This window comes from Chroicocephalus ridibundus, chromosome 8, assembly GCF_963924245.1.
Source record: "Chroicocephalus ridibundus chromosome 8, bChrRid1.1, whole genome shotgun sequence".
Lineage (NCBI taxonomy): Eukaryota > Metazoa > Chordata > Aves > Charadriiformes > Laridae > Chroicocephalus > Chroicocephalus ridibundus.
Window position 1 is genome coordinate 52,099,010 of NC_086291.1, and position 26,442 is coordinate 52,125,451.

At 50.9% G+C, this 26,442-nt stretch overlaps 2 protein-coding genes across 3 annotated transcripts in view; both read left to right on the forward strand.

Moving 5' to 3' along the window:
- CACNA1H (calcium voltage-gated channel subunit alpha1 H) overlaps positions 1-6,919 on the forward strand; it is a 125,590-nt gene extending 118,671 nt beyond the window's left edge. For both annotated transcript variants that reach the window (XM_063342723.1, XM_063342724.1), the window contains 3 exons: positions 1,640-1,823; positions 4,790-4,968; positions 5,577-6,919. In XM_063342723.1, coding sequence (XP_063198793.1) covers positions 1,640-1,823; positions 4,790-4,968; positions 5,577-6,755 — 1,542 coding nt within the window. In that variant the 3' untranslated portion in view covers positions 6,756-6,919. The remainder of the gene's footprint in view (positions 1-1,639; positions 1,824-4,789; positions 4,969-5,576) is intronic.
- Positions 6,920-16,912: 9,993 nt separating this feature from the next.
- Positions 16,913-21,660, forward strand: B9D1 (B9 domain containing 1). The gene is made up of 7 exons (XM_063344903.1): positions 16,913-17,015; positions 17,306-17,374; positions 17,487-17,598; positions 17,668-17,764; positions 18,215-18,277; positions 19,511-19,578; positions 19,765-21,660. The coding sequence occupies exons 1-7, from the start codon at positions 16,950-16,952 to the stop codon at positions 19,908-19,910; spliced, it is 621 nt and encodes a 206-aa protein (XP_063200973.1). The 5' UTR covers positions 16,913-16,949; the 3' UTR covers positions 19,911-21,660.
- The last annotated feature ends 4,782 nt before the right edge of the window (positions 21,661-26,442 follow it).

Genomic DNA, 26,442 nt, shown 5'->3' on the forward strand with positions numbered 1-26,442 from the left:
CCCGTAAAGACAAACTGAGATTTAATAGCCAGATACAGTGATCCTTCTGTTAGACTACTGAGAAAGTGGAGCAAGACCTTTTGTTCTCTGTGTGGCACCGGGGCGTTAACAATCGCCCGCCTGCGTTCAGCTCAGGTGTTGTGATGCTGATAGCTTATTAGCCGTGCTGGCCAGAGGCCAGCTGGCACAGCCACGCTGCTGGTGCATTAATATATCAGCTGTGAGCCCTGGGTTGCACGCGGAGGGCTGCTGGGCAAGGCGGCAGTCAGCGCTGGGTGCCAACTACCTGTAAATAACTGCTGCTCATCCCCCCCCCATCTTCTCAGCCGAGCTCAACAGGGTAAAAGCACCGAGTAATTTGTCTTGGGATGTGTCTCTTTAGGGATCTGAGGAAATAAATTTGTAAGCCAGAAATGTATGGGAAGAAACGGATTTAACCAGATCCTTGGTGACCGCCAAACTATCCAGTGAGGGATCTCAGGCCCAGATTTTGCTAACAGAGAGGGAAAACAGCCCGGCAGAGCAAAGCAAAATACATTTAATTTAAGACATGCAGCTGGGAAAATGTTTTCAATCAGTCACTGGGAGGCTGACGCTAAAGGAAAACCAGAGCGATTAGTCGTACTTTAGATAACGTGGTAAATTGCGAGGGGAATGTGTCTAGGACCAAATCCTCGGGGCCAGGAGCCAGGTTGCAGGTCCTGTTCCAAGGGTTCCCGCTCCCCCAACACTTGGCCAAGTCGTGGCACCACCTCTCACAGCTGCTCCGTGGACATGGCACAGACATCATCTGAGTCCCTAAAGCTTCCTAAGACCCCAGGATAAATTTGCCGTAAGGTACTGCAGTGAAGAGGGCCTCAGAGAAGTGGCGAGGGGTCAGCTTTAAGGTTTGTGACATGCTCTGTCTGGGCACTTCCAACCAGAACCATTTGCAGGCAGAGGCAAACACAGAGAAATCCCTTTTCTACCCTAGAACAGGCTCCACACCCACATACGTGCTGCCATGATGTCTTCTCCTTCCCTCTGCCTCCCGCCATGTGGCTGTCTTCTTCTGGGGTCAGTGGTGCCCGAAATGCTCCATGTTGTAGGAGAGATGCCGCAGGGTTTGCAGTGGCGTTAATGTGTACGTTTAAATGTCTGCCTGTATGTGTGTTTTGGGGAGGTGATATATGAATTTCCAGAAACGCTTGGTGCCCTCGGTCAGCATGTCCGAGGACTGGCCAGTTTGGCCCATCTGTCCTAGAACAGCTTTGAGAAGAAGGGCATCACCACCCACGCTGAGCTGAAAGCATCCCTGGATAAATCGAAGCAGAACAGTGTGAGACATGCTGGCTTTCTCATGTCTTTAGAGGGTGGGCCCCATTTTCCTGGACCTTACTTTTTCTCCGCGGTGTCCAAGAGTCAGCTTAGTGGTGGGTCATTGATGCCTGATTTTACTCCAGCCGCAACTTGAGCTCTTTACACAGCTAGCACGGCGTAGCTTTGGTGTCCCGTTGCAGTCACCAGGGCTGCAGGCTCTGTGAGAAGCCAAGAGGAACATTTGCATAAGGTTTTAAAACAAAAAGCAGACGAGGAGATTGCTGTAAATTCACCACCAAGATGCTGAATGACCCCGTCTCCCTGTCTCCTTGCTTTGCAGGGCGGCACAGCCTCTCTGAGGCCACAGGACTCTCAAAACCTGCTGACGGTCCGCAAGATCTCCGTTTCCCGTATGCACTCCTTGCCCAACGACAGCTACATGTTCCGGCCAGTGATGCCAGCGAAAGCCCCTTTCCCCCTCCACGAGGTGGAGATGGAAACGTATCCCTGCAAATCCCAAAGAGGTACGGCTCGCGGAGTTTTCCCTTCCTCCTCCTAGTGAAAACCATGGGGCAGGAGGTACACGTGGTGTTTAGATGGGGAGTAAGCAACCCATGCCAAACGTGGGCTGAGCCTGGGCTTGCCTGCTTCGGTTTGATACCGTCGATAGTTTCCCAAACGTTGCACAATTTCACATTTTCATCACATCACTGCATTTTCTCAGGAGAAAGCTGGTGGCTCGGGTGTTCGCCTGGGGAGAAGTAAGTGGGGCTCCCAAGCAGTGTCGGAGGTGTAGAGGACAGGCTGTTAGCTGAGGAAAAGGGAAGGAGCGGCACATTTCTTCTGAAGCGATCAGCCCTGACACGACTACGAATCAATAAAATCAACATGAATAAAAGCCGGAGTCGGTATTACTTCCTGACAGAGCTCCTTTACAGCTATTGTTTCAGTCTCGGAGCAGTATCTTTTTAGCACGGTACATTGAGTTCAGAGATGCAGAAGTTTCTTTGGGAGCATAAAGATTAGAAACCACTCTCCAGTGCCTCCCTAGCCTGGCCTTGTAATGAATCGTGTGGAGAGACCCCGCCGTCAGGGAATCACGAGCTACACAGAGCCTTTGAGTCTCCGTTTACCCAACTGCAGCCAAATACATTTCCCCTAAAAAGCCTTTCTCTCTTTTTTGTTGTGCGTGTTGGTTTGAAGGGGAAATCAATAAGAAAGAAAAGATCTGCCTCCCTAAAAGCACATGTGCTTCTTGAGTGGCTCCAAAGAACTTACCAGCCTGGTTTCCTTTGATCCAACGTTGTTGGAAATGCAAGAACTGCTTGGACAGATGAGTAGTGGGTTTGCAAACCCTGGTGTGGGGCTGGCGAGACCTGCTCTGATTTGCTTGAGTGAAGTAACTCTGTATTTGTTCAAACTCTCCGGATACCAGTTAATGTTCTCTGCTCAGTATTTATTATTATTTCACCTGCAAATTCTTTGCTAAGCAAAGAAAACAGAGGTTGAGTTTCACGGCTGGACTACTGGGGATGGTTTTCATCTCTGTAGTGAGTGTAAATCAGGATTTATACCAGTATAAAACTGCTGTGATGTTGGCAGGGGTGGGTAGAACTGAGCAAGAATTTTCTCCTGGGTCCCAAATATCTCTCCAAGAGCACTTGAGCGATGGATGCGACAGGGGCTTACTTTTTACCTGCTCTGGTAGATGCATCCAGCCAGCGTCACCCAGAGCTCTGCTGCTTCAGAGCTGACCAAACCCTGATTTAAGTCACAGTCCCGTCAGTTACGTGTGAGTAAAACTGAGCAGACAGATAGAGAATCGCGTCAGCATTTGTGATTTCATGGACTTCTCAATGTCAGTTCAGGACGTCTGGTCTTCTCCCAGTGCTTCGGTGACTACACAGTGAAAATACTGTGAGGTGACCAGATCTTGCGTTACTTTGCTCGTAATGCAGTTTCCTGATTTACTAGAAAAACAAGAGGAAAAAAAATGTAGAAATCCAGAGATATTCGGTGTTCCTGCATACGCAGTTTAGAGGGATTTTTGGTTTCCTATACAAGAGCTAGATGGAAAGTTTCCAACAGAAGGAAATTCCAAGTAAGGACAGGGAGGAGAGCGTAGGGTTTTCATTTTATGACCATGTTTGTGACAGATTTTATGACGAAGTTTTTCTGCATCATAAAAAACATTTCTTAAAGCCTGGATTAGCACGTGAACGGCGCAGACTCAATCTGAAACTCTGGCTGTAGGAGACCCCAATAAAGAACTGGGGAGAAGTGGGGTGGGGTGGGGGGTGGGAAGCTCGCTGCTCTGCTGCTTCTGTGGTGTTCTGGAGAAAAGCTCCAAAAGAAAAATGATTAAACACTAACTTTTCTTTCCTCCCAACAACAAATCTCCTTCTGAAATGCAACTGCAATCTGTCTGGATGGCTTTTGTCATGGGTTCAAGTTCCCTGACCTCTGGGTGAGATCTCTTGAAGTGATGGATAGCTGTGTTTTTAACATGGAGCGGCAATGTAGAAACAGACATTGGGTTTCAGGCTAATGAGGACAATAAATCCTGCGGCCAAAAAAATACAAAAGCAAAAGATCTTTCAAATGACGCAGAACTGCAGTAAAGCAGCACCACGAAGGGGCTGGGGAGGAGGGTTTGCCTTTAGACTCAGCCAGGGGACTGGGAGCCTTCAGGAAGAGAGTGATTCCGGCCTGATACATGAGCTCTGGGACTCTCGCAGCACTTGAAGCTGTCTCCATGCTGCTGATCGGACCGTGGTCAGCCAAGGTCTGCCTCGTGGACCTGGTGGCGGTAGTGTTTGGGCTGTAGGGAATGGGAAAACTGCCCTGTGCACGCCAGCCGTGTCTCCTCCCGGAGAAGTGGGTGGCAGGGTGCCCACTGGCTGTACAGGGCTGTAGGTCGGACCTGTAAGTGGAGCTCTGGAGGCTCGGAGGGAGCGGAGCAGAGCCGCTCTTGCCTCCGTGTGGCAGAGCAGCGTACGGTTGCAAGCCTGTCCCTGGCAGCACTGCAAAGACAACCCAGGCCTCCCGACTCAGGGGATCCAGCACAGCCACCAGGCTGCCCTGATCCATGTTCTCCAAACAGGCAACATCCTTTTACAAATCCACCCGAAGCGATGCTACCAGGAAAGCGGCAATGGCAGGATTTCAGATGCAACCCCACCTCCTGCCCTGTGGCATGCAGAGCCACATGCGATGCTGCTGAATTGCAGAGGCTTCACCTGCAACCTCCCTGCCACCCCTGAGGAGATACGGCCTAGTATTCAAAGCAGGAGTCAGGACAAGGGACACCTGGTTTTTAATCCTGCCCAAGGCTTATGCTGAGGCTTAGGATTTCAGCCAGACTAGATGGGCTTTTCCTTTCCCCTCCTGCGTTTACTCCCCTCCTGGAGTCTGTGGGCACCAGTTCTGCTCAGACCTTCACAGCCCCCACGCCGGCGGCGGTGGTGACAGCTCTCTCTCTGTTTCCTAGGGTCCATCACTTCCATCCGCTCCCAGCCCGTGGGAACGTGTTCCTCTCTGAGAGTCCCAACGGAGTCCCTCCAGCTGGCAGTCCGTTCTCCCAACCATGAAGGCCGCCACCGCTGGAAGATCCTTCCCCCTCATGTCACACCTCGATCTCCTACTCTCAACAAGCTGCTGTGCAGACAGGTGAGAGGCCAAGAGCCTGCAGAGGTAAACTGCAGTCATCGTAGTCATCTGGGTCCTTCCCTTCTTTTCCAGTCCTCTCTTGAGTTTCTTTTCTTGGAGCTGAGAGAATTCCCTTTTAGAACAAAATGGTTTTAGTGGCATAAATTTTAATATACTCCACTCTCAGCAAGTGACATACAAGGGAAGGTTCTTTTTACCTACTTTCACCTTCGTGGCTGTACTATTCTATGAAGGAATAGCTAAAGCATAGAGAGAAGATGCCCGGTTCAGTTTTACCAGTGCTGTGAGACGCGTGCAGTCAGCTCTACACGACGTCACTTTAGACAGGTTCCACTGACTCAGGATTTGGTGTTAGAGCAAGAGCAAGACCATGTGGAAAGACCCAGCAGATACAAGCCCTGCACCCGTAGGCTCTGGGTCTCTGCTAGCAAAGCTGCAGCCTCTTGTACAGGGAGGGTCTGACGGGGCTGGCACGACGGGGCAGGGATGGGGGGTGCAGGGTGTGTTAGACCCACCAACCGTTCTGCCACGTGCCGTGTTTCGTCGCGGGAAGTGCTGCTGGGCCAGCAGACCCGCAAGGCTCTTGCCACATCTTTCTCTCCTTCCAGGAGGCCATTCAAACAGAGTCTGTGGACGGTCAGACTCCGGACCGCAAGGACAGCCTGCAAGCAGAGCCTGGAGAGACGCTACCGTCAGCAAAGCAGCCCCAGAGCACCTTCACCCCCAGCCCGCTCCATTCCATGGCCGCCTCCCTCCCGGGCACTCCCCCGTGCTCCCCCCCGTCCTCCCCGCATCGGCACCCCAGCACACTCACACGGAAGCACACTTGCGGCCAGCACGGCGTCCCCAGCCGGCCGCCCAGCCCTGGCGGCAGCCCTCCCAACCCTGAGGGCAGCCTCTTCGAGTCCTCCGACCTGGCTGACGAGGAGGTCCGTCACATCAACAGCTCGGCCAAAGACTGGGGAGGGGAGCACTCGGACGCTGGGAGCCGCTCGACTTCGCCGTTCATCTCCCCGGCCCCGTCTCCGGTGCCCCTCAAGAACTGCAGCACAACCAGCCTCTCCAGGAGCAGCAGCAAGGAGAAGGACTTGAAGAAGTTTTACAGCATCGATACGAAGGGCTTCCTCAACAAGCCCAGCTGGGCAGACGACCAAAGGCGACACTCCATTGAGATCTGCCCCTCCATCAGCGATGGGGACTGTAGCTTTGAGGACCCTGCTGAGGAAAAGCAGCGGTCCCCTGCCCACATCCAGATGGAGTCCGAGTACATCCATGGAGCCCGGAGGAAGAAGAAGATGAGCCCGCCCTGCATTTCTATAGATCCTCCCATGGAGGACGACGGCGGGGCGGCCTCGCGCACCAAACCCTCCGAGAACAGCATGCTGCGGCGAAGGACCCCATCCTGCGAGTTCCCGGCTTACAGAGAGTCCCTGGAGCTCGCGGAGAACCAGCCCGGGGAGCCGGCCTCCAAAGCGGAGCGCCGGGGCCAGCCCCCGTGCCGCGGGGAGCACCTGACCATCCCCAACTTCTCCTTTGAGCAGTTGGACGGCAGCTCCTTGAGCAGCCTCTCGGATCTCCTGGACAGCGGTCAGTCCATGCCGGGCTCCGTGGACTCCCGGCCGGACCCCGCCGCCTCCGAACTGAAAAAGCCGGATCACTTAAAAACTCAATGGAGCAACGCGGAGAAAAGCAAAGAGCTCCTGGGCATTGCTAAGAGCCCCCTCCAGAAGCAGGACTTGGTCCCAGTGACTGTTGCAACAGAAGAAGACATCGATGACCCAGTATAGCTTTCTGGGAGGGGGGAGCGGGGGGGTCTCAAGGGCTTGACACCAATGTGGGTTTCCAAACCGAAGGGACTGAGTGGCCACAGGGACGGGGGTGGCTGCTCGCTGGGGTTTTTTTCCTTTCTCGCAGTCACTTGTTCTTAAGCGCTGTGGAGGTTTGCAGAAAAAAAAAAAAAACAAAAAAACCAAAAAAACAAAAAAAGAAAAACACACGAAAAAAAAGAATTAAAAGAAAAAGAAACCAAACAAACGGCTGGACGAAACGGTGATGGGGTTTCGGGGCGGGGGGAACAGATTTGCGAAGCGGTTTGGGGGTTTCTTTTCTAAAGGGAAGGTGGAGCGGATGCAGGGGGTTGCTTCGTTCCTCCCACCCGCCTCCGTGGCCTCAATCACATTGATTCGGGTGCGAGGTGGTGGCGGTTGGGATTTGGGGGATTCTCTTTGGGTTTCGTTGTTTTGTTGGGTTTGTTTGTTGTTTTTTTTTTTAAAGATGCTCAACTTTTAACAAGGCACCTTTTAGAGATGTCACGTTACGCGGGAGTGCCCAGGAGATGGGAGCTGTACATTGTCTGTATATCAGCAGTTATATAAATAGAAATAATGTATTTGTGAGATACAAAACAAGGAAAAAAGACAAAAAAAAATATATATACCCACAAAAACTCTCTCTTCATAATGCACATATTTTTATAGAGAAACGATACTGTTTTTTGCATTACATGTGACTCCGCAACTGGGTGGTGTTTCCTCGGGTTTTATGTGGAACTAATTATTACGGCCATTCGTTTTCCAAATGTTTCTCTTCTTTCCTCGCTTTTATTTCTTTCTCCCTCCCTCCACCATCATCCCACCAGCTTCTTTTCACAGCCGACGCTTTAGACGCCTCTCTCATTTTCCTTTTGTACTTTAGAGGTTGTCCTAACTGCAGAAAAAAAACCAAAATCACTACTGAATTGTAGCCAGTGCAATAATAAGTTATTCATTCTTCTTGTCTGTACAACTGTCCTGTTGCTTTTTTTTTTTCGGTTTTTTTTTCCTTTTTTGAACTGAAATTCAGGTTAAATGTCGCAATAATCTGAACTGACGTGCACAAACACGGTTTCTTGTGTTACAGAGGAAAAAAAAAAAAAGATGAAAAAAAGGAAAAAGTTAAATTTACAGAGAGATTAAAAAAAAAAACAAAACAAATAAATAGTAAATTATTTAAGAAATGTATTTTGTTTACTGCAGTTCGAAGTAAATTATTGATACAGTATGTAAAGGTATAAAGAGCTGTCTTAGGTGATGTTCTTTGTGAGCATTGAAGCTAATGGTTTGTCCTCCTCATAGCAGAGCGCTCTCGAAGCCTCGGTGGCAGCCGTATCCCTCCCGTTTGCACTCTTGCCGTCGGTCTTCCCTCCGCACCCCCCGCACCCGCACGTGGACGCGCTCACCAGCTCCGACTGAGAAGCCTCTAGAGGAATTCAGGTCACCTGTTAACACCACGTTTTCTTTTTTTTTTTTTTTTTTTGCAGTTTTTGGGGTTGATTTTTCGTTTTTAGCCTCCGGTCCTTGCCCCCCCCGCCCCTCTCCCAGCCCCTCATCCAGGCCCTCTCACCGCGGGACAGCTTCGCCATGGAAAGCTGATAAATAAGAGCAGCAACGAGTCCGTCGCGAGGCTGCGCCGTCAGCCCGGGCAGCGGCAGCGAAAAGACGTACAGGGGGGGAAAAAAAAAAAATAATTAAATTAAAACAATCGTTTTCGTTTGGTTCGTTCCATGCCGCCTCATATTTATGCATTCACATATATCTTCTGTTATTTATGCATTCATTACTCAAAAGGAAATGTATCTTGTTTCACATGTATTAAACTGTATAAACTGGAAGCGTGGCCTGACTTTGTGCCGCGGGGCAGGGTGGCGCCGGGATGCCGAGCTCTGCTCCGCTGCCCCCAGCCCATCCCGAAGGTCTCCATCCCACTCCCGGAGCTCGGCATCCCCTAAAAAAACCTCTTTCCTCTGGGCTGAAGGCTCTGGGTCTGAACCGGCCCCTTCCCCGCCGGCGTTTGGAGCTGGTCCCAGCTCCCGCTCGGCTACAACGGCGCCGCTCGGCGAATTCCTCACCTCGCGCAGGAGCCTCCATATGTCGAGCGGCTTCGTGCCGGCTGCCGCCGAGCACCTGCGCCGCTGTAATTAAGAGTCATTTAGGATTATTGTAAATAATTATTCCGTCTCGGTGGGATAGCAAGGAATTCCAGAAAAGCACCATAGATGTAATTATTAATAGTGCTTTGGGGATGATGGCAAACTCCTTTTGTTGCGGTTTAAGCAGCAGACTGGGGAGGAGGGAGGTGAATTCCCCTGCGCTTCGCTGAATCCTGCCTGGAGGCGCATGGGACACCCCGGGATGTCCCTCGGCGGCGGGGCAGGGGCGGGGCTGCCCCACCAGCTGCTCGTGGTGTTACTGCTGTGATTATTTCGCTTTGCTGGGAAAGGCAGCGTCCCCCATTCCCAAACCCCCTTCCCAGTGTCCCAGAGCTGGAGGAAGAGCCCCTCGCTGCAGGATGGGGCGGCTGGCGGCCAATGCTGGTAACTCCCTGCGTGGTGACGGAGAGGTGGCTCACGGAACAAGTCCGAAGGGCTTGAGGCCACGGCAGCGTGTTGGGGGTGAGAGCGGAGATTTGCTCCGGGTCCTGGCTCTGCCCAGGCTCCCAAGCCACGGGCCGGCACCTGCGTGAGCTGCCGAATACTGGGGGCATCGAGATCCAGGTACCAAAGCCTCGATTTTGCAGCAGGATCCACAGCTTGGAGCGCGTTAAATGAGGCCCCAGCAGGCTAAAAAGCAGCCAAGGGGCTGTTTTATTTTACGCCAGCAGAACTGTAAAGGGAGGAAAAGAAGAGGCGCTCCCGCCGCTTGTCACCCAGCCAGGATCAGGATCAGGATCAGGATGGAGCGGGAGGGGACAGCGAGTGCCGGGGGTGGGTTTTATGGTATGAAAGAGGTAACGTAAAGAGGTAATTCGTTACAACCAACACGTTTCATGGAGAAGGAGCTTTGAGCAACCTGTGGGCAACTGTAGGAAAGTCGGGGGGGGGGGGGGGGGCAGGGCGTAGAGGAGGGAAAGTCTCCCATTTTTTAAATTTCAATTATAAAACCTTTTTTTTTCTTTCTTTCTTCTTTTTTTTTTTTTCCAAAGGAATAAATTTAGAAGGTGTTTGTTCCTGCCTGCTCTGGAGTGGGGACAAAAAGAAAAGAGCCTTTTCCCACCGCCTTTCCAAAGCATCTTTCCAAATTCCCAGGGGTCTGAGGCTCTGCAGAGGGGCGTGAGCTGCATCCATGACCCATCTTCGGCAGACGGATGAGCCGTGGGAATGACGGTGCTGCCCCACGCTGCCGGAGCAGAGGTGTCTCTCCAAACCGAGCCTCTCTGCCACTTGTCACCTTCCAGACCAGGGGTTTCCAGCCAAGGAAAGAAAAATCCAATTTGAGGCAGGAACCTCTGCTGTTAAAAGCTTTTTTGGCAAACTTGTGCTTTATTACACTAAAAATAAGCCTAAACCAGAGCATTTAATTCCAAGCAGGGGTGTGAAGCACAGAGGGTTGCAAAAAGGCTTTCCCCGCCCACGGTTACAGCTTGTGGTGGCTTCAGAAATGCTGGGGTTGGGCTGCTCTGGGAATTGTCCCTTTCCCGGGACCCTTTTTCCTGCTGAGAACAGGGGATCCCACAGGCAAAAATCTGGGAACTAAACACGTCAGAGCCATGAAGAGATCGGCTTAGGCAGCACGGAGAGGACACACCGTGGTCTTCACTGTCCCGATCCACACCACGACAGCTCTGCTCTCAGGTACAAAACGCCTCGGCTCAGGGCCATCAGCAGAGCAAAATAACCTTTTCTTTCTTATTTCTGAGCTCAGTCGAAGCACAGGCAGCTTGCCAAGACTGGGATACGGTCGCCCTCCCACAACATCCCTCCTGCAAGATGTGGGACACCGAGACATTCCCCCATACGCCAGGCAGGAGCTCCAGCTGGGAAGTGCAGGTTCAGAGCTGCTTTGGCCAAAAGGAGAAGGGATTTAATGGGCTTTTGCTGCCTCTGAACAGCTGGGGAGGCTCACGGCCTCCCAGGGACCCGACCTCCCCGGCGCAGCCTCCCCGCCGCCACGGCCTCCCAGTTGCAGCTGCCTGTGGGACGCAGCCGTCCCCCAGGATGGCCCGGGCACTCGCCGAGGGCATCCCTGGGGACATGGGCCAGGTTCTTGCAAAAGTGGGAGGGAAAGACAAGGCTGGAGCCTGTTACTGAGAGCAATCAGTGAAGACAAGGTGTCCTTTATAGTCATTTACAGCCCACATCGTCTCCGAGGCTATGAGACTTTGCACGCGGTGGCCGCGGGGCAGGGGACTTGCCTGTCCCCTCTGACAAAGCCACACATTCCCAAACCCCACGAAGCTCAGCAGGTCCCGGAACGACTCCTTCCATCAGCCTGCAGGAACATGGGGAGCACCAAGCTCCCATTGAATTTTCTAAGAGCAGACAGTGACCATGACTTGCTCCCTGATGTCTCTTTTGAGGACCATCACCTGGACATACAGGTACAAAGTCCTGAGCGCCCGGAGCTGGGTCCTCAGCCCAAGCCTGGCCATGACCATCCGCACAGAAAAACAGTTTAACATCGCCCGGTGCTAATTTTCCTGCTGATTGAATCTCTGCAATGTTAAGTAATTTCCACCAGGCTGTCTGCGAGGGCTGCATTGCTTAAGATCGGAAGTGAAAAGCAGCAGGTAAATGCAAGTCATTATTATTTAACTGGATCGATTTCTACTTTGCATTTTTAATGACAATTCAGTCGTGTCCATTTGTCAGCCGGACTCTGCCCCACCGCTCCCCGTTTCAGCAAAACCACAACCCGCAGGGACGGCAGCGCTGCGTCGGGCCGGGCTCGCACGGAGCCGCTTCGGCAGCCTTTGAGAAGCGGGGATCAAACGAGGATTAAAACCCACCTCGTTGAGGAAGGGGCAGAGGAAACCAGCACAAAGCGACTGTAAGAGCCGTCAGACGGTCTCTGTTTCAAGGTTAAATCTCGGGTGGCATCGATCTGAAATTCCCTTTGTCAGGCCGGGAAGAAAAAAAAGCATTAAGAAAAACCCACCACCAATTCTGAATCCATCCCCAGTGCTATTAGCTACAACCTTTAATCTGTCAGTGTTGCGAGATCATACAGGTTGCATGAATACTAATAAGCGTTTGATATTTGTACAAGCTTTCTTAGGAGGAATAATTAAATTGACTTTATCCATTAAACCTTCCCTATTAAGCTTTAAATACAGGCCTGTGTTTTAATGGCTGGGACCATCTCGTCTTCCATACGAGGGGGCTTAATTAGACAATTTAGTGCAGCCGGCCAGAGCCGCAGCACCACCAGCACAGTCTGAGGGGCTGAAACCTACAGATGCCCATCCGCTGCAATCCTGCTGGGGCCCTGGAATGACTCAAGCTCACACCAGGTGGGGGCTCGATCCTCTGCCAGCAAAATGGTGTTACGCAGGCGGCCCCGCTTCCCCCACGAGGGGTTTTAGCCCCTTCAGTGGGGCCAGCCCCAGCGCGAGCTCTCTCTGCCAGGAGGGTGCAGAGGGGTTGCTCGGGGCTGTGGGACCTTCAGCGGCACAGAGGGGTCCCTGCTTCGACCCCGATGCACGCAGCAATGTCACCAGGAGGGTTTCACACCCAGGCCGGGGCTGTGAGCAGGCTGGGCTGCTCCTCGTGCCAGGCCCCTTCACGTGTGTTCCCTCTCTTGTAGGTCAGGGTTGGGGTTTTTTTCCCAGCTGTGACCATCGGACTATTGAGCGAAAAAAAAAAAAAAAATCCGTTCATGGTGAAAGAGAGAAAGACACCAGCAACCCTCATTATGTCACACCACGGGAAAGAAACCAGGTTAATTATTTGAATATTTGATTGAAATCCCTCGGAACAGCTTGTTTTTGATTCCCCTTCGCCCCACACGGAGGAACGAGTGGGTCTCCCACCCGAGTCATCCCCCCGAGAACGCAGCCACCGCCGGGGCGGACGACGAGCAGGAGGCTTCGCGAAGGAAGGAGCTCACTTCCCTTCCCCTCGTCTCCCCAGAGCCCGATTATTGCTCTTATTCCTTACGCCCTTATCGAATCCGATGGCCCCGCTGGGAACCAGCTGCTCCGGTCCTCATCGCCCTCTCCCCCTTCCTGCCTGCACGTTAATTTATTCTGACTGGCTCAGACCGAGGCATTAATTAATTTTCCTCATTAACCAAAAAAAAAAAAAAAAAAAAAAAAAATCTCACAAATGGTAACAAGTTCCAATACAAATTAATTCTTCATAGAAGACCAGGCATTTCACAGCTTGCTGGCAGCGACACCTCCCGTTCCCAGCGGAGCTCTGCCTGGCGCAGGGCTGGTGCCCACACGGGCAGGGGGGGTGTCAGAGCCGGCCCCCAACCTGCTAAATTACCCAGCGTAACGAGGGGGAGCAGAATATTAGATATTGAAATGTCGTCTTTGGCTTTTTGCCCTGCGGGGATATTGGTAAAACATGCTTGAGCTGAGGATGGAGCGAGTCTCCTCGGGTTCACACCTGGCCGGGGTTACAAAGCGTGGTGCGTCCCCCTCTGTCCCAGCAAAGCCACCTCCCCGCTGTGCCCAGGGTGACGGGGACCCTCCTGGTGCAGCCACAACCCCCTCGGGCCTTGTTTCCCGGCTGGCTCGCAGTGTTCAGACACGTAACACAAAAGTTCGCCCCAGCTGTCTTCGCCCAATCACTTTCCCACCAAAATAAATCTCCAGGTAAACATATTCAGCGAGAATTACAGCAAGAATATGCTCCTCTGATACGTCGTTTGATGTTAGGAGAATATCCTTCTCCCGTGCCGTTTGATTTGAGCAGCAGGTGGGAAGAGCGCTGAGAACAGAAGTAAAAGGCTGTTAAGACAAAGGGCAGGGAAGCTCTCCGCAGCCTCCTCGCAGAGATAAAACGCAGGCAGGGATGAGTCAGGCTGGCAACGTTGTGCAAACAGTCTAAAAATAAAAACGGTTTATTGCAGATTAATGACACCATAAAATGTATTTCACTGGCCATTTAGCAGGTGTTGATCGTAAATATTTGGGATTAAAAATAAACTTTTCTGTTGTGCCACTGTATTGTCGTTTCTGTCTCACCCACCTTCCCCGAGCGCCTGTTGGAAGCAATGAATCAGCCGCGGGGTTGGTTTAATCATACTTGAAAATGTAATGGTGACAAAGTACCTGCTTTCTGGGTATCTCCCTGCAGCACAGGGCTTTTAAGCGCTCTCTCTCCTCAGCAGCAGCGAGCAGCTTTGCTACTGCTATTGCAATTACGCCAAAGGAGCCCAGAGACCAGGTGATGGGCAACAGGGATGGTAGGAGATACACACCACCGGCTCTACCGCCCTCCATCACAGGGCTACTGCCTGCCTCCCAGGAGGAGGAGAGCCTCCACCGGCTCCCCCAGTCCCAAGGGCTAGAGCAGCCATCGCCCACACAAGTGCGGAGTCAATCCCTATGGAAACAGCGACAGCACAAAACGCCTCCAAGAGCACCACGGTGCTCCGGCCTCCCCAGAAGCCCATCACCCCAGGAGCAAGGCAGCTGCTCGGCTCTGGGAGTCAGATCAAGGTACATCGGCTTCATTCGGAAGCTCTTAGTGACAGAGTTCCAAGCAATTTGGATATTTCCAACCCCTGGCTCTTTCTGGGAATGAAGAAAACATAATTCTCTTAGCTGTTTCACATGCCTTGTGCACGGAGGTTGGTACAGTGCGCTCGCCAGACCAGGAATTGTTGTTTTGGAGCTGGGAACCCAACATGGGCACAGCATCTGCAACAGAAGACAAGTCAGCCAGCAGCAGGCCAGTGCCCTTCCTCCCTGCGAGGATGGCTGCGGCCCCAAGCCCCCCAGGGAGGCTTCCCATTAGTCCCTTCACATCCCACAGGAGCAGGGCAAGTCTGAGAGAAGAGGTGAATGTTTTACGTGGCCAAGAGAAATAGCAACATCGTTAAGTAACACCCATGGATTCACCACCATGCACAGGCTTTCATTACGCTTGGAAATCAAACTCTCAGATGGATCATTAATTAAGTTTTCCAGCAGGGTAAAACTGCTTCCTTGCTTGGGATTTCATTCTACTCGCAAAGATTAAAAATACAGCTAATTAGAACAAGACTGGCATGCAAGGGAGGAAAGAAAAAAAGGTCTCGTTACGACTGGGAGGGGACAGAGTCCTTCCACAAGCAAGTACGGATGAGTCATAGCTGCTGAATAACCCTGCTGCCTTCTCTCTGTCATGGGGAAGGTCTCCCAGTGCTGATATTAACTCCTCCAGCAGCTGTGTATTATTTGCCAGGCAAGAAAAAAAAAAATTCTTAAATTGGCTCTTAGTTAGCTCTGAGGTAGCGGGTAGCCAAGTAAAGTGTTAATTAAACAGCCTTGCTAGCTGCATCGGACAGCTGGTAAAGAACTGTTTTATTTTCTCCCCTGATAATTTTCCGTTCAAATGAATTATTTTCTCTGAAGCATTTCTGAGGGGCATCCAATCTCTCCCATCCCTTCTGCTTTTCTCCCACTCTTCTCTTGGCCAAATTTGTTTGCTGAATATTAAAAAAAAAAAACAAAACAAAACCAAACAAAAACCAACCAAAACCAATCAAACAAATAAAACCTGAAAAATCAAGTTGAAATAGATATTGACAGAGAATACGTCTACTAGAATATGGAAGGTATCTTTCAGCACAAAGTGTAATGGTAGTTTACTTTCAGTCTAACATAAACCACACCACCCCTTTGGACAGAGGAGGTGGGATCCTGGGGTGTCCCTTTGCATTAAGGAAAGACACCTGCAAAGAACAGCCCACTGTGTGGCACTGTAGCGAGCCAAAGCAGCAAAGCCATCTCCACCAGGTCTGCCAGAAGGGAGATAAAATAGAGCTAGCGGACGCAGACAAGGACTGAGGTGTTTTCCCAGCCATCCTAGTCTGTAACTCTGCTCAGCCCATGTGAGAAAGGGCTCTCACTTGTTGCAGCCACATCACAGGAAACCCAAATGGGCACTGAGACGGGGCTTCCTTCATTCCTCCCATCCTTCCCCAGAGGGCCTGGCAGCAATCAAATGCCCTCCGGATCGCTCTCAATGAGGGGAGCATCGTCCAGGCTGCAGGAAGGAGGTGAAGGGATGACCTGCAGCAGGTGGTAGACGGGCCACAAGCCTCCGTGGCACCGACGAGCGCATGGGTGGCGAAGATTCCACAGCCCAGCTGGGCCAGCACCATCCTGTCGCTGCCTCTGTGGGGAAACAGCAAGACCTGGTCAGCAGATTTCAATGGTTCCAGCTCTGCAGAGCCTCAGCACATTCGTCTGCCTTGATTACGTGCAAAATTCACCCCTACTTTTAATTAGAGCAGGATAATTAAACCAGAACAATCCCATTTCCTCCCTTTCCCACTGGATGTGCCAGACAACGGCGTTATGGCGGCATGGCTTGCTCCCGTAAGGCCGGAGCAATAATCGCCTTGCTGTGGGACACTAATGACCCCAACGGCCTCTCCCTCTGCTCACACCAGCCTGGCTCGCGAGGGCAACCCTCTGGAGACTCCAAAAGGCACCATTTCTCACTGATCCCAAACGCCTTTTTTCCCTGGAAAACATCTCATGGCTCTGGCCCTCGCCCGGCAGCGGAGGCAGACGCTTCGGCCCGGCCAGCAGCAACATCTAGTGGCCACGTCCTCGGCGCCTGCTGCTGCCAGTCCCTGCCCGCGCTTTAAAAAGAGCTTAATGGGGCTGATAACGTTACAAAGCAATAAATCCAGAAAGTTCAAAATATGAGGCGTTATGAAGAATAAACGGGGAGAGCGGCCGGCAGGCCTCGGCCCCGGCCCCTCAGGCCTGGTGGGGGTGAGGGGGCGGCAGGGCCAGGCCGCGGTGAGGGAGGCAGCGCTGCCGGCCCGCCCCGGCGGGGTACGGCTGGCCCCGGCGGGGGCTGCCCGCGTTTTGGGGGTGTCTGCCCGCGTTTTGGGGACGATCCGCCCGCCTTTGGGAAGCGACCGGAGGCCGCCGGCAGCGGGCGCTCCACGAAGCGCCGTCCGCCGAGGAAGGCTGTCCCCGCCGCCGCGCCGTCCGTAGCCATGGCAACGGCCGGAGCGCGGCCCCTGGCAACGGGGCGGGCCGCGCCCGACGCCATGGCGGCCGCCGGCAGCCCCAGCGTCTTCCTGCTGGCGGTCAACGGGCAGATCGAGAGCGGGCAGGTGAGCAGGCCGCCACGGGCAGTGTGGGGGGGGTCCCGCCGGCCCCCAGAGGAGCGGGAAGCCCCGTCCCCCCGCGACACAGCCCGGCTTGGGCCTCGGCAGCGCAGCCCTGTCTCCGCCCGGGTGCCGGTCCGGCGGGCTGGGCCTCAGGCCCCCGAACCCAGCCCGGCCTCAGCCCCCGCCGCGGGCTGGCTCCTAGTCGTGGTCGTGCAGGCTGCCTTCAGCCCGGTGACTTGGGCTGGCCCCCAGTGCCGGTAATTCTCCATCAACGCAGCCTTTCTCCCCCGCAGTTCCCCGGATTTGACGACCTGTACTGCAAGTTCTGCTTCGTCTACGGCCAAGACTGGGTTCCCACAGCGGTAAGACCCCATTTGGCACCTCTGAAACCCAGCCTGCCTGCCAGGCCCGCCGGCAGCATGTCTGTAACAGGCTTAGCGCAGGCCCCTGTCCCATGACCCATTCTCCCCACAGGGCCTGGAGGAGGGCATCTCCCAGATCACCTCCAAGAGCGACGTCACGCCCACCACACTCGTCTGGAACTTCCCCATCGACATTACCTTCAAGAGCACCAACCCGTCTGGCTGTGAGTGCTGGGAGTGGTGGGATCCAGCTCGCAGTCCAGGCCCCCCTCTCACACCCGCTTCATTTGCAGGGCCGCAGATTGTAGTGAGCGTCTACGGACCTGACTTCTTTGGAAACGATGTGGTCAGAGGTTATGGAGCTGTTCACGTTCCCTTCACACCTGGAAGGTGAGGTGACAACCTGTTGTTCAGGACTGAAACGGAGATTTTTTTTCCAGTTACTATGTTGTTTCAGAAACAAAAATGTTCCCATATGTCCTTATCGTGTCCTCTCTGTTCGTTACAAAGAGCATGGATTTTCTAGCAGCAGCCCCTGGTTATCAAATAATTTCTGGTAGTCCTGTAGACAATTCTGTAAAGTCAAAACTGGTATGTAGAAAGTGCAGCACGTTTGTTCTTCCCATCACTCTCAGCACATGTTAAGCTTTTGTTCCAGCTCCTGGAAATGGAGGAAGATATGCTCTTCCTATGCAAACAAAGCCTTTCTTTGTAGAAGGGAAAGTATTTTTACTTTGAGATGTTTGGTGGCCTGATATGGCTTTATAAATATAAAAAGTCTTGCCAGTGCTGTTTGGTTCATTCCTTAAGTAAGTTCTGTGCCTCTCGTGTTTGTTTTAGGCATACAAGAACCATCGCTATGTTTGTTCCAGAGTCTACATCTACGCTGCAGAAGTTTACAAGGTAATAATTAAATACTTTTTTAAAAAAAAAAAAAAAAAAAAAAAAAAAGTCCTTCTTGCTGTTAATCACAAAGGTATATCCAGCTACTGACTGGTGCATATGTGTGAATACTTTGTATCATAACTAGATAGTTTTGAGTTTTACAGGTAAAATCACATTTTTAGGTGTCTAGGTTTTCTGAAGAGTTTTCTTAAAACTCCCTGCTTGCAGTAATGCTAACTCATCTGTTTTTCATCTTCACATTTGAACGCTGTCAGTTTGGAACAGAACTAATTTCAGCAGAGCAGACTGATACACAAGTTCTTGTACTGAGTGGCAGCTCCATGTTCCACAGGCTGATTCATGTCAGTGATGTGACTTGCAGAGGTGCTAATTTCGACTAATTTTACAGAGCGTTTTAGTTGTCACTGGACTCTAAGGAGCCGTGCTGCAGTCCATCCCTAAATCTTACTGTAGCTAGGGGCTTTGCTTGAAGGATAGCCACGTTAAAAGCAACCTGGAAAGTAAAGGCAGAACGTGGAAAAACAATTCCTAGTTCTATCTTTTCTTCCATCTAGAATGCCTTTGCTGTAACCTTTGTCTTGTTTACCCACACACCCCCCCTTCTGAAGTAGCAGTCTTTACCCAGAAACTGAAGGTATTAAGGTTTTTTCTTTCCTTTGTATTAAGTACAGTCTGAACGATCTGTGAGCTGATAGTTCAGTTGTGGATTGCCCGTACCAAGGGAGCCAGCCTTGTGGTACTTGAGCACTTTGAGTCATAGTCAGCGTGGGAACCTCTGTACCCAACAGCCAGGATTCAACTGCTTGACTTTTCTTCTGTTTGTGATACCCCTTTTTGTAGAATCTACGCTCTAATTTATATACTTTTGTATTACGTGCCCCTCTGATGTATTCAAAGTGTCCAAGCCTCTCTGTTACGCTGTGTAATCAAGAGTTTTAAAAACATCTTTGCCATAGAAAAATTCTGTCTGGACCAGAAATAACTCGGATTTAACATAACGTGTATGAAATTGGTTTCCTTTTTCTCCTCAGAGAGACAAAACTTGTCTTTGATCAAAGTAGATCAGCAATAAAATGAATCAGTCTTCAAAACTCTCTACTACAAACAGAAGCTGGGAGTCTCATTAACACCCCCCCCCCTTTGATTTTTTAACGTGCATATAATGAACTATATCAAATCTAAACACTAGTGAATGTATCCAATTAATTCTTTTCTGTTTTCTTCTCCAAGCTGGTTCACAGGGAGACGTCCAGAATTTACTGACCCCAGAGTGGTAGCCCAGGGAGAAGGAAGAGAAGGTAAGTCCCAGGGAGCTCTGCCTGTAGCCCTCGTGCGACAGCAGGCCACAGCTCGGCCATCCACCTTCTGTTAAAAAAAGGACTATTTGTTCCTGCTGAGGACAGTCCTACCTGGATATGTGGGGAGTTCAACAGCTATTCAAACACCTCTTTTAACCAGTTTTATTCACGTCTTATTTCTTCTAGTAACGAGGGTGCGATCTCAAGGCTTTGTGACCATTTCCTTCAACGTAGTGACCAAAGATATGAAGAAGTTGGGCTACGACGTGAGCCCGAGTGACATGCAGAGCCCTTCTCTGGTGCCTGTTACAGAAGGGATTCCCAAGTATTGAACTCAGGCGGGGGATGTTCAAAAGCTCACAGAGAAGTTAAGCACTTTGGGGCTTTTTGTGGCAAAGGGAAATGAGTATCTGCCTAAACTGGGAACATTTCACTTGAGACCATTATCCCAAAAGAAACACAAGCCCATGAGGCTTTGGAATAATTACCCAAGTATAATTCTTGCAGTAAGCATACCGGTTGAAGTATTATGTAAATTAATGTAATCAGATGAAAGTTCGCATTTTTATGAGTAATATCAGACTATCTTAAAATAAGATCTGTAACAAAATATTTTTATAACAGCCTTTTGTATACTCTTTATATACTTAAAGAATAGGAGAGTTTATAGTTGTAGCAGTTTTCCTGTGTTTAGAAGATCATTGCAAACCCAGTTCTTCTTACTAATGTTTTTTTTTGGTAGAAATGGGAAATTGAAATTATTGCACCTTCCAAAAAGGAGGGAACATGGAAAAACTCCAGCGAAATGCACACACACTTCCCTGTGCCAGGTGCTTCCCTCTGCAAAAGCAACAGCAGTTTTCTTTATAATCCCACATCATCCTTTAGAGTTTGTGCCACTAATTAAAATAGCTCACGCACAGTAGAAACAAACCTTCCCACATTTTTCTGTGAAGGAACCTGGGCTTTTGCATTTAGAACAAGATGATGACTCTTCCATTTCCAGGTTTTATTTCTGCATCAATCTTCTGGAAGAAAAAGAAAAGGGCAGCCAGTTTATTTTAGAGGCGTTAGAGAGACCACGGTGTTAAAACATATCCTTGCTGCATGGTTTTAACTTCCGGTAGAACAAATTGCATGGTAAGTGCAGATATTGAGTAAAAAAAAAAAAAAAAACTTTAGAGAAAGGCTCGGCAAAGAAAGTAGAGTCTCAGTAAGCCAGCTGCTACGTGTGCAGTCCTCAGCAGCGTTTAGCTCCGCGTCGGGTGCCAGAGACACAGGACAGCGGGGACGTTCTCCTCCCTTCAGCAGGTCCCTCCAGCCAGTACATAACACAGCGAATGTACCTCGGCTTTCCTTAGCTGGTTTTCTTATCAAAAGAAAGGCAGTAGGAAAGCAGCATAGCGATGTTCATGCCTGCCGTACTCAGGTTTTCTTTCCCACTGTGTAACCTCAGAGAAGGACCAAGAAGATGTTGGTTGTTATTAGTGTGTGACGGGAGCTCCAAAGCCAATGATGTGCTGTCCTTCGATGGCCGCAGCGTAAGGGCACAGAGCTGGCCTGGGCCTGAAGAGCTTCTCTGATGTCGTACCATGGCCTTTTGCTGAATCCCCCTCTAAGCTAATGTTAGCGCTCTTCTTTAGGCTGAATAAACACAGTTTTCTAAATACATTGATTTGTCTTTCTACTGCTAGGGGGTTTATTTGTTTGTGCCAGAATGGATGTTTCTAAGCCCTAAATCATCCAGGATCTGGTATTCTTACAGGTACAAAAGAGAAAGTAGCGTATGCTCCAATGATATGACTAATTGCTTAGTCATTTTCATATTTAAATTTGGGCATGTAATCTCTTGTGTTTGACTGCAAATACCAAGCGATGACTGTGAGAACGACTTAACATGATGCCACCCTGTAAGTGAACTACCAAGACCTTGAAACTGTAGAAATACAAGTAATAACAGACAGTGTTGAACTGCGGAGCCTCCAGGACATATCAAACAAAGCGCCCAGTTAGCGAGAGTTACTATTTCCTGCTGAGCGGTGTGACTGAATAAATATAATTTCTGAAAAGATAATGTGATCACTGTAATTTTGTTGTGAGCGTTAGCTTCTTCTATACTATTTATAAATACTTTCCCAAACATGGTTACAGGCCATTTTTCATCTTTTACTTTTTTCCTGTCTTATTTTTGTTGGTTTTACACTTCCAGTAAGCTCCTCCACCAGTTGTTTTGGCAACTGTTTTAATCTCTGAACTGAGTCATGTTGGAATCCAAATTAATAAGTATTTCCTGTTGGCTCAGAGGAGATGCAAGGAATTTTGTTTCCTTTTCGAAAGTATTTGGGAAGCAGTTAGCTACAGTAGCAGGATAAATATCTGTGTTTGAAGCGCTTGAAAGGCAAACATTAAACCTACTGCTGCTTAAATACCATTTTTCCCTTGAGCACAGTTACCTGCCCCCATTCCAATTAGAGCAAAACTGCGCAACAGAGATTCTACTCATGACAAACCTGTTAAACCCAGATAAAGCCCAAACTTGGTGCCCACGGGGGTGCAGTGAATTTATTGGCACTACCAATGTGCCGTGAATTTATGTGGCGCTACCACCCATCGCCTGAACTGCTCCGCTTTCAAAGGAGTCCTTGGATGCTTACCACGCTGCGAGCCATCAAAACCCACACCTGCGTGCGCACAGCTTCACCCTTCCCAGCCAAGCTGCAAAGAAGAAGAAAACCGTGAAAAAGCAAGGGTTTAAAAAAAAAAAAAAACAAACACCCTCAAACTCCATAAATCCGTATTTAAGACACGTGACTAAGCAGATCCCACACGACCTGCATTATTAGAGCTTTTTGCCTATTGTCTCGGGGTTTGGCTGAGGGTTTTTGGGGTCTTTTTTTGACTCCTCAGTGTCCTGAGCACGTTAAGAACCTCACGTACCTTCTTCGAGGCCTTAAGAACATGCTTAGTTTGTGAGCGCTTCACTGCGGGAGCTTTTCGGTCTGACACACTTTCTTCCTTACACAAGGGGACGTGGGGGGTGATGTTTTCAGCGTGTGCTTCCCGAGTTCGATGCCGTTCCTTTGTTCCAAGAAGCAACTGTCGATCTCTCTCAGAAACATACTCTTCTCCCAGAGACAGGCTTGCTGCTGCCCTTGGAATTTTTCTGGAAAACCGTCTGTGGTTTAAGTCTTTGGCGCTCCGGCGTGGCGGAGAGTTGGCAGCTGTTTCACCCTGGAGAGAATCTCTGCTCTCATGACAGAGGAGTAAAGATAGACACCACGCTGTGCTGCAAGACCAGGTGACATTAACACGGACGGGATTTATGACCCGTAAGTGTTCCTTGCAGTTCATGTTAAAGGCTAAAAGAGCCCATGCTTTAAGAACAGACAAAACCCCGAAAAACCCAGCCTTGCTGTAGCGGAGGCTCAATGTAATTTCCTTTCGCCCACTCTCCAGACGGCTGCAGCCACCCTGCTCGTTTACCAGTTAATCATTCTCCCTCTTACTCAAAGCCGGACCGGAGTTCCCAGCCCCCTGCAGCACAGATGGCAGCGTGGGGCTGTCAGCTGGCGCTGCGGCTCCCGTTCTGTCACGCTTAAGTCTCTCCCAGACAGTGAAATTGGCCATTAACCTCCTAATTCAAAATGGTCAGGAAAAAAAAAAGTTAAAAAAAAAAAAAATAAAAATCTTTATTCAGAACATGTGTCTCGACACAGGATGAGGCTACAAGGCCGTCAAAACAGAGCGAGACCCGCTAGAGGCCAATGAAGCCTGTGAGAGAGTTGAGGACTTTGCAGAAGCCCTTCTCCGCTCCAGAGGAGCTTTGGAGAGCGCTGCCCAGCAGGACCAGGCTCACTTCATGGGAGGGTTTTCCTGCCACCACCCTGGAAGCCACCCGGGAGGGAGACAGCCAAGGGCGTAGACTGAACAGCAGCTTGGGAATCAAACCCTCCAGAAAACCAAAAATCATTTGGATAGTCTTTAGGAACTGGTATTTGCAGCCCTTTCTACCAAAACTAGAAACAGCAGCATCAGCTCCTGCCCTCTTGTGGCAGTTTTCAGCCTTTAGGAAGAAGTTGGAGGTTGCTAATAACAATTAGCTAACAAGATTGCATGAAGGACACCCAAGGTTTTCCTGGTCCTAGGTGGAAAAATTGCTCAATGCAATAGTGCCGGCTGCCCTGCCGCTGCCCCTTGTCCTGAGAGCACGGGGCAAACGCTGCCCAGGGCCACGAGCCACCCTCAGCTGGCTCGTGAGGAGTGGGCCCGAGCCAGAAATCTGTGCTTCAGTGAGCGCTCAAGAAACCGTCTTTGTCCCGAGGCGAGCGAGGCTGTTTTACACAGCAGCATTGCAGCAGCTAGAAGTTATCTCCAGCTGAAAATGAGAGTCTTGCAGATGGATTAATGCTGACAGCAACTGCTGCCCAGCAGCCGTGACGGTTTAAGAGCAGGAGCCTCCTTTGAAATAGTCCAAAGGAAGAAGAAAAAAAAAAAAAAAAGCCAACAAAACCACAGAAGAGGCAGATCTGAAGAAAATTTGAGCTTCAGGTCCAACTCTACCTGGGGCTCATCAGTGTCAGCATTTCAGCCCATCGCAAACCAGCCCCGGGATGACTCGTCTGTGCCCAGGCCACTGGAGCATCACACCAGGACCCGCTGCCTGCAGAGATGGTGGGGGCTAAACACCCTGGATCCGCGCTCCCGGACATGGGAACCCCAAGCAGGAACACAGCAAAGGCGGCCTGTCCCGCATCCCCGCAAGGGATGTCCAGCCCCTTTCCTCCTCTGGCCATTCACCCACGGCGGGTGCAATGCAGAGGGGATCCCCACAGTTTTTTCCATCAGCTTGGGAGTCCTCTGGGAAGCACAGGTGGGTGAGCTCAAACCCCAGGAGCTGAGGCACTCGTGGGCGTTTACAAAACCAGAGAAACCTCCACACTTGGAGCACAGGGAAAAAAAAAAACACAACAACACAAAACCACAGCTCCCAGCAGCCTGCAGAGAGCACCCAGCACCCTCCACTGCAGCGTAACAGAGGCTGCGGAGCACAGGGACAGCGGGTTATGAGGGCCAAGCTTGAGACAACGAATTTCCAGTGCCTGGCCATCTTCAGGGCGGCACAAATCCTGTTAGGAACCATTGCTGGGCCACCAAAACCAGGCCTGAGCCCCCAGGAGGGAGGCTGCAGAGAAGCAAGGGTGCCCGTTCTCACAACGGAGTGCAAGCAATTCGGTCCCTTGTCCTTCAGAGGGAAGATCGGCAGAAGCATCTAACTGCTGTAGGCTTCTATTTTTATACCCCTATTCAGGCCAAGATATTTAAGTCCTCAAATTCACCTCGGAGAATATCACTACATTTAGTGCCAGAATTGCTAATGAAGACATTAAAAAAAGCAAAAAAAAAACCCACCCCACCGCCGTCACCCAACACAACCCCAGCCAGCCCACGGTTTCCTAGGCCGTACGTGCTGCTACACCAAGGCAGAACCGGCTCCCTTCAGCTTGGTTAAACCACCAAATTTCATTCCCTGGGCAAAAAGCCCTTCAAGAAGAACACAGACCTCATGGCCTGATTTTCACAGGTTCCACGTTCCCACCCTGGTGGGGCACAAGGAAGCCGCCTGATGATTTTTCCGTCTTAGAAATTATGAGGAGTGGTTCAGCCACAGCGCTCTGGGGAATCGCACGTGGGTTAGTGAGAACCTGGCTGGTGGGACAAGTCCACACTGAGTCAGCATCCCATGGAAGCCGTTCAGCCCTGGCCTCCCTCCACTCTAGCAGCCGGGCATGGAGTTCTTCTGCAGCCCCCGCCTCCCTCAGCTGTGCAGCGTGACCCCACAGGCCGTCACGGAGGCCGGGAGAGGACGTGGTTTCACAAAGGGGCTGTTGGGCAGATGTATCGGTGACCATAAACGCAACGTCTTTGCTCCAGGAAGGTCTCTGCTGCCAGGAACAGGACCTGGGCTGGAGGGAGCTCTGATATGATCTACAGCAGCTCCGGCGGCCAGTGTTCGTTAAACAGAGTTTAAAACCACGATGCTGTACCTGCTTGTGGGGATCTCCCAGAGCATCTTTAAGCTTTCAAACTGCAGAGCTGGCACCACTGACATCCCACAAGAGTTCACATCAGGCAGCGGCAGGCAGGGAGCTGGAAGACAAACTCCACCTTCACTCCTGCTTTATTGCGGCTATTTGAAATGTCATCGATTTTCTTTCACCTGAGAATGGGAACACAGTTGCTCAACTAGCAGCACAAGCGTTGAGAACAGATCGGGTAATGTGTCCAGGCTGCTTTTTTTAAGCATTTGCTGAACAGCCACAGATGATTTTTTAATACCTGCTCCCTCCACCCCCAGCATTTCATCCGCCTCCAGCAGCACAGGCCGCCGTCGTCCCTCCGCACACAGATGTGTCATGGCTATCTGTGCTCTGCACACAGCAGCTCTCCGCCGGCCAGGATGTTCAGGTGCTTTAAAAACACTTTGTACTTCAACAGCATCCTTGACCGGAGTTCCAGTGCGTCTCACAGCTAACAATTCTGCTGGTCACCAGTTTACTTATGAATCAAGTTTGCACCAGCAGCCTCAGGAGAGGTTTTACCCTCATCTCCTCAAAGAGATATTTACTAAATCCCCAGGGCCCCACCGCTCACTCCGGGCTCGGTACAGCTCCGGGCTCCCCCCAGCAAAGCCGGAGGACACACTATCTCCCCCCATGGTATCACCACACTCCCCCATTCATAATTTACGATTTCAACCTCTGCAAACCACTGGGTTGTGTTATACTGGTAGGACGCCAATCCCCTATTAATCACCAGACTGCAGCCAATTAACCGCCCTAACGGGTCATCGGCAGGGACATCCGA

Coding starts and splice junctions, on each gene's coding strand:
- B9D1 (XM_063344903.1), top strand. CDS start 16,950: ATGGCGGCCGCCGGCAGCCCCAGCGTCTTCCTGCTGGCGGTCAACGGG. Junction 17,375..17,486: donor AAGACTGGGTTCCCACAGCG/GTAAGACCCCAT, acceptor TTCTCCCCACAG/GGCCTGGAGGAGGGCATCTC. Junction 18,278..19,510: donor ACGCTGCAGAAGTTTACAAG/GTAATAATTAAA, acceptor TTCTTCTCCAAG/CTGGTTCACAGGGAGACGTC.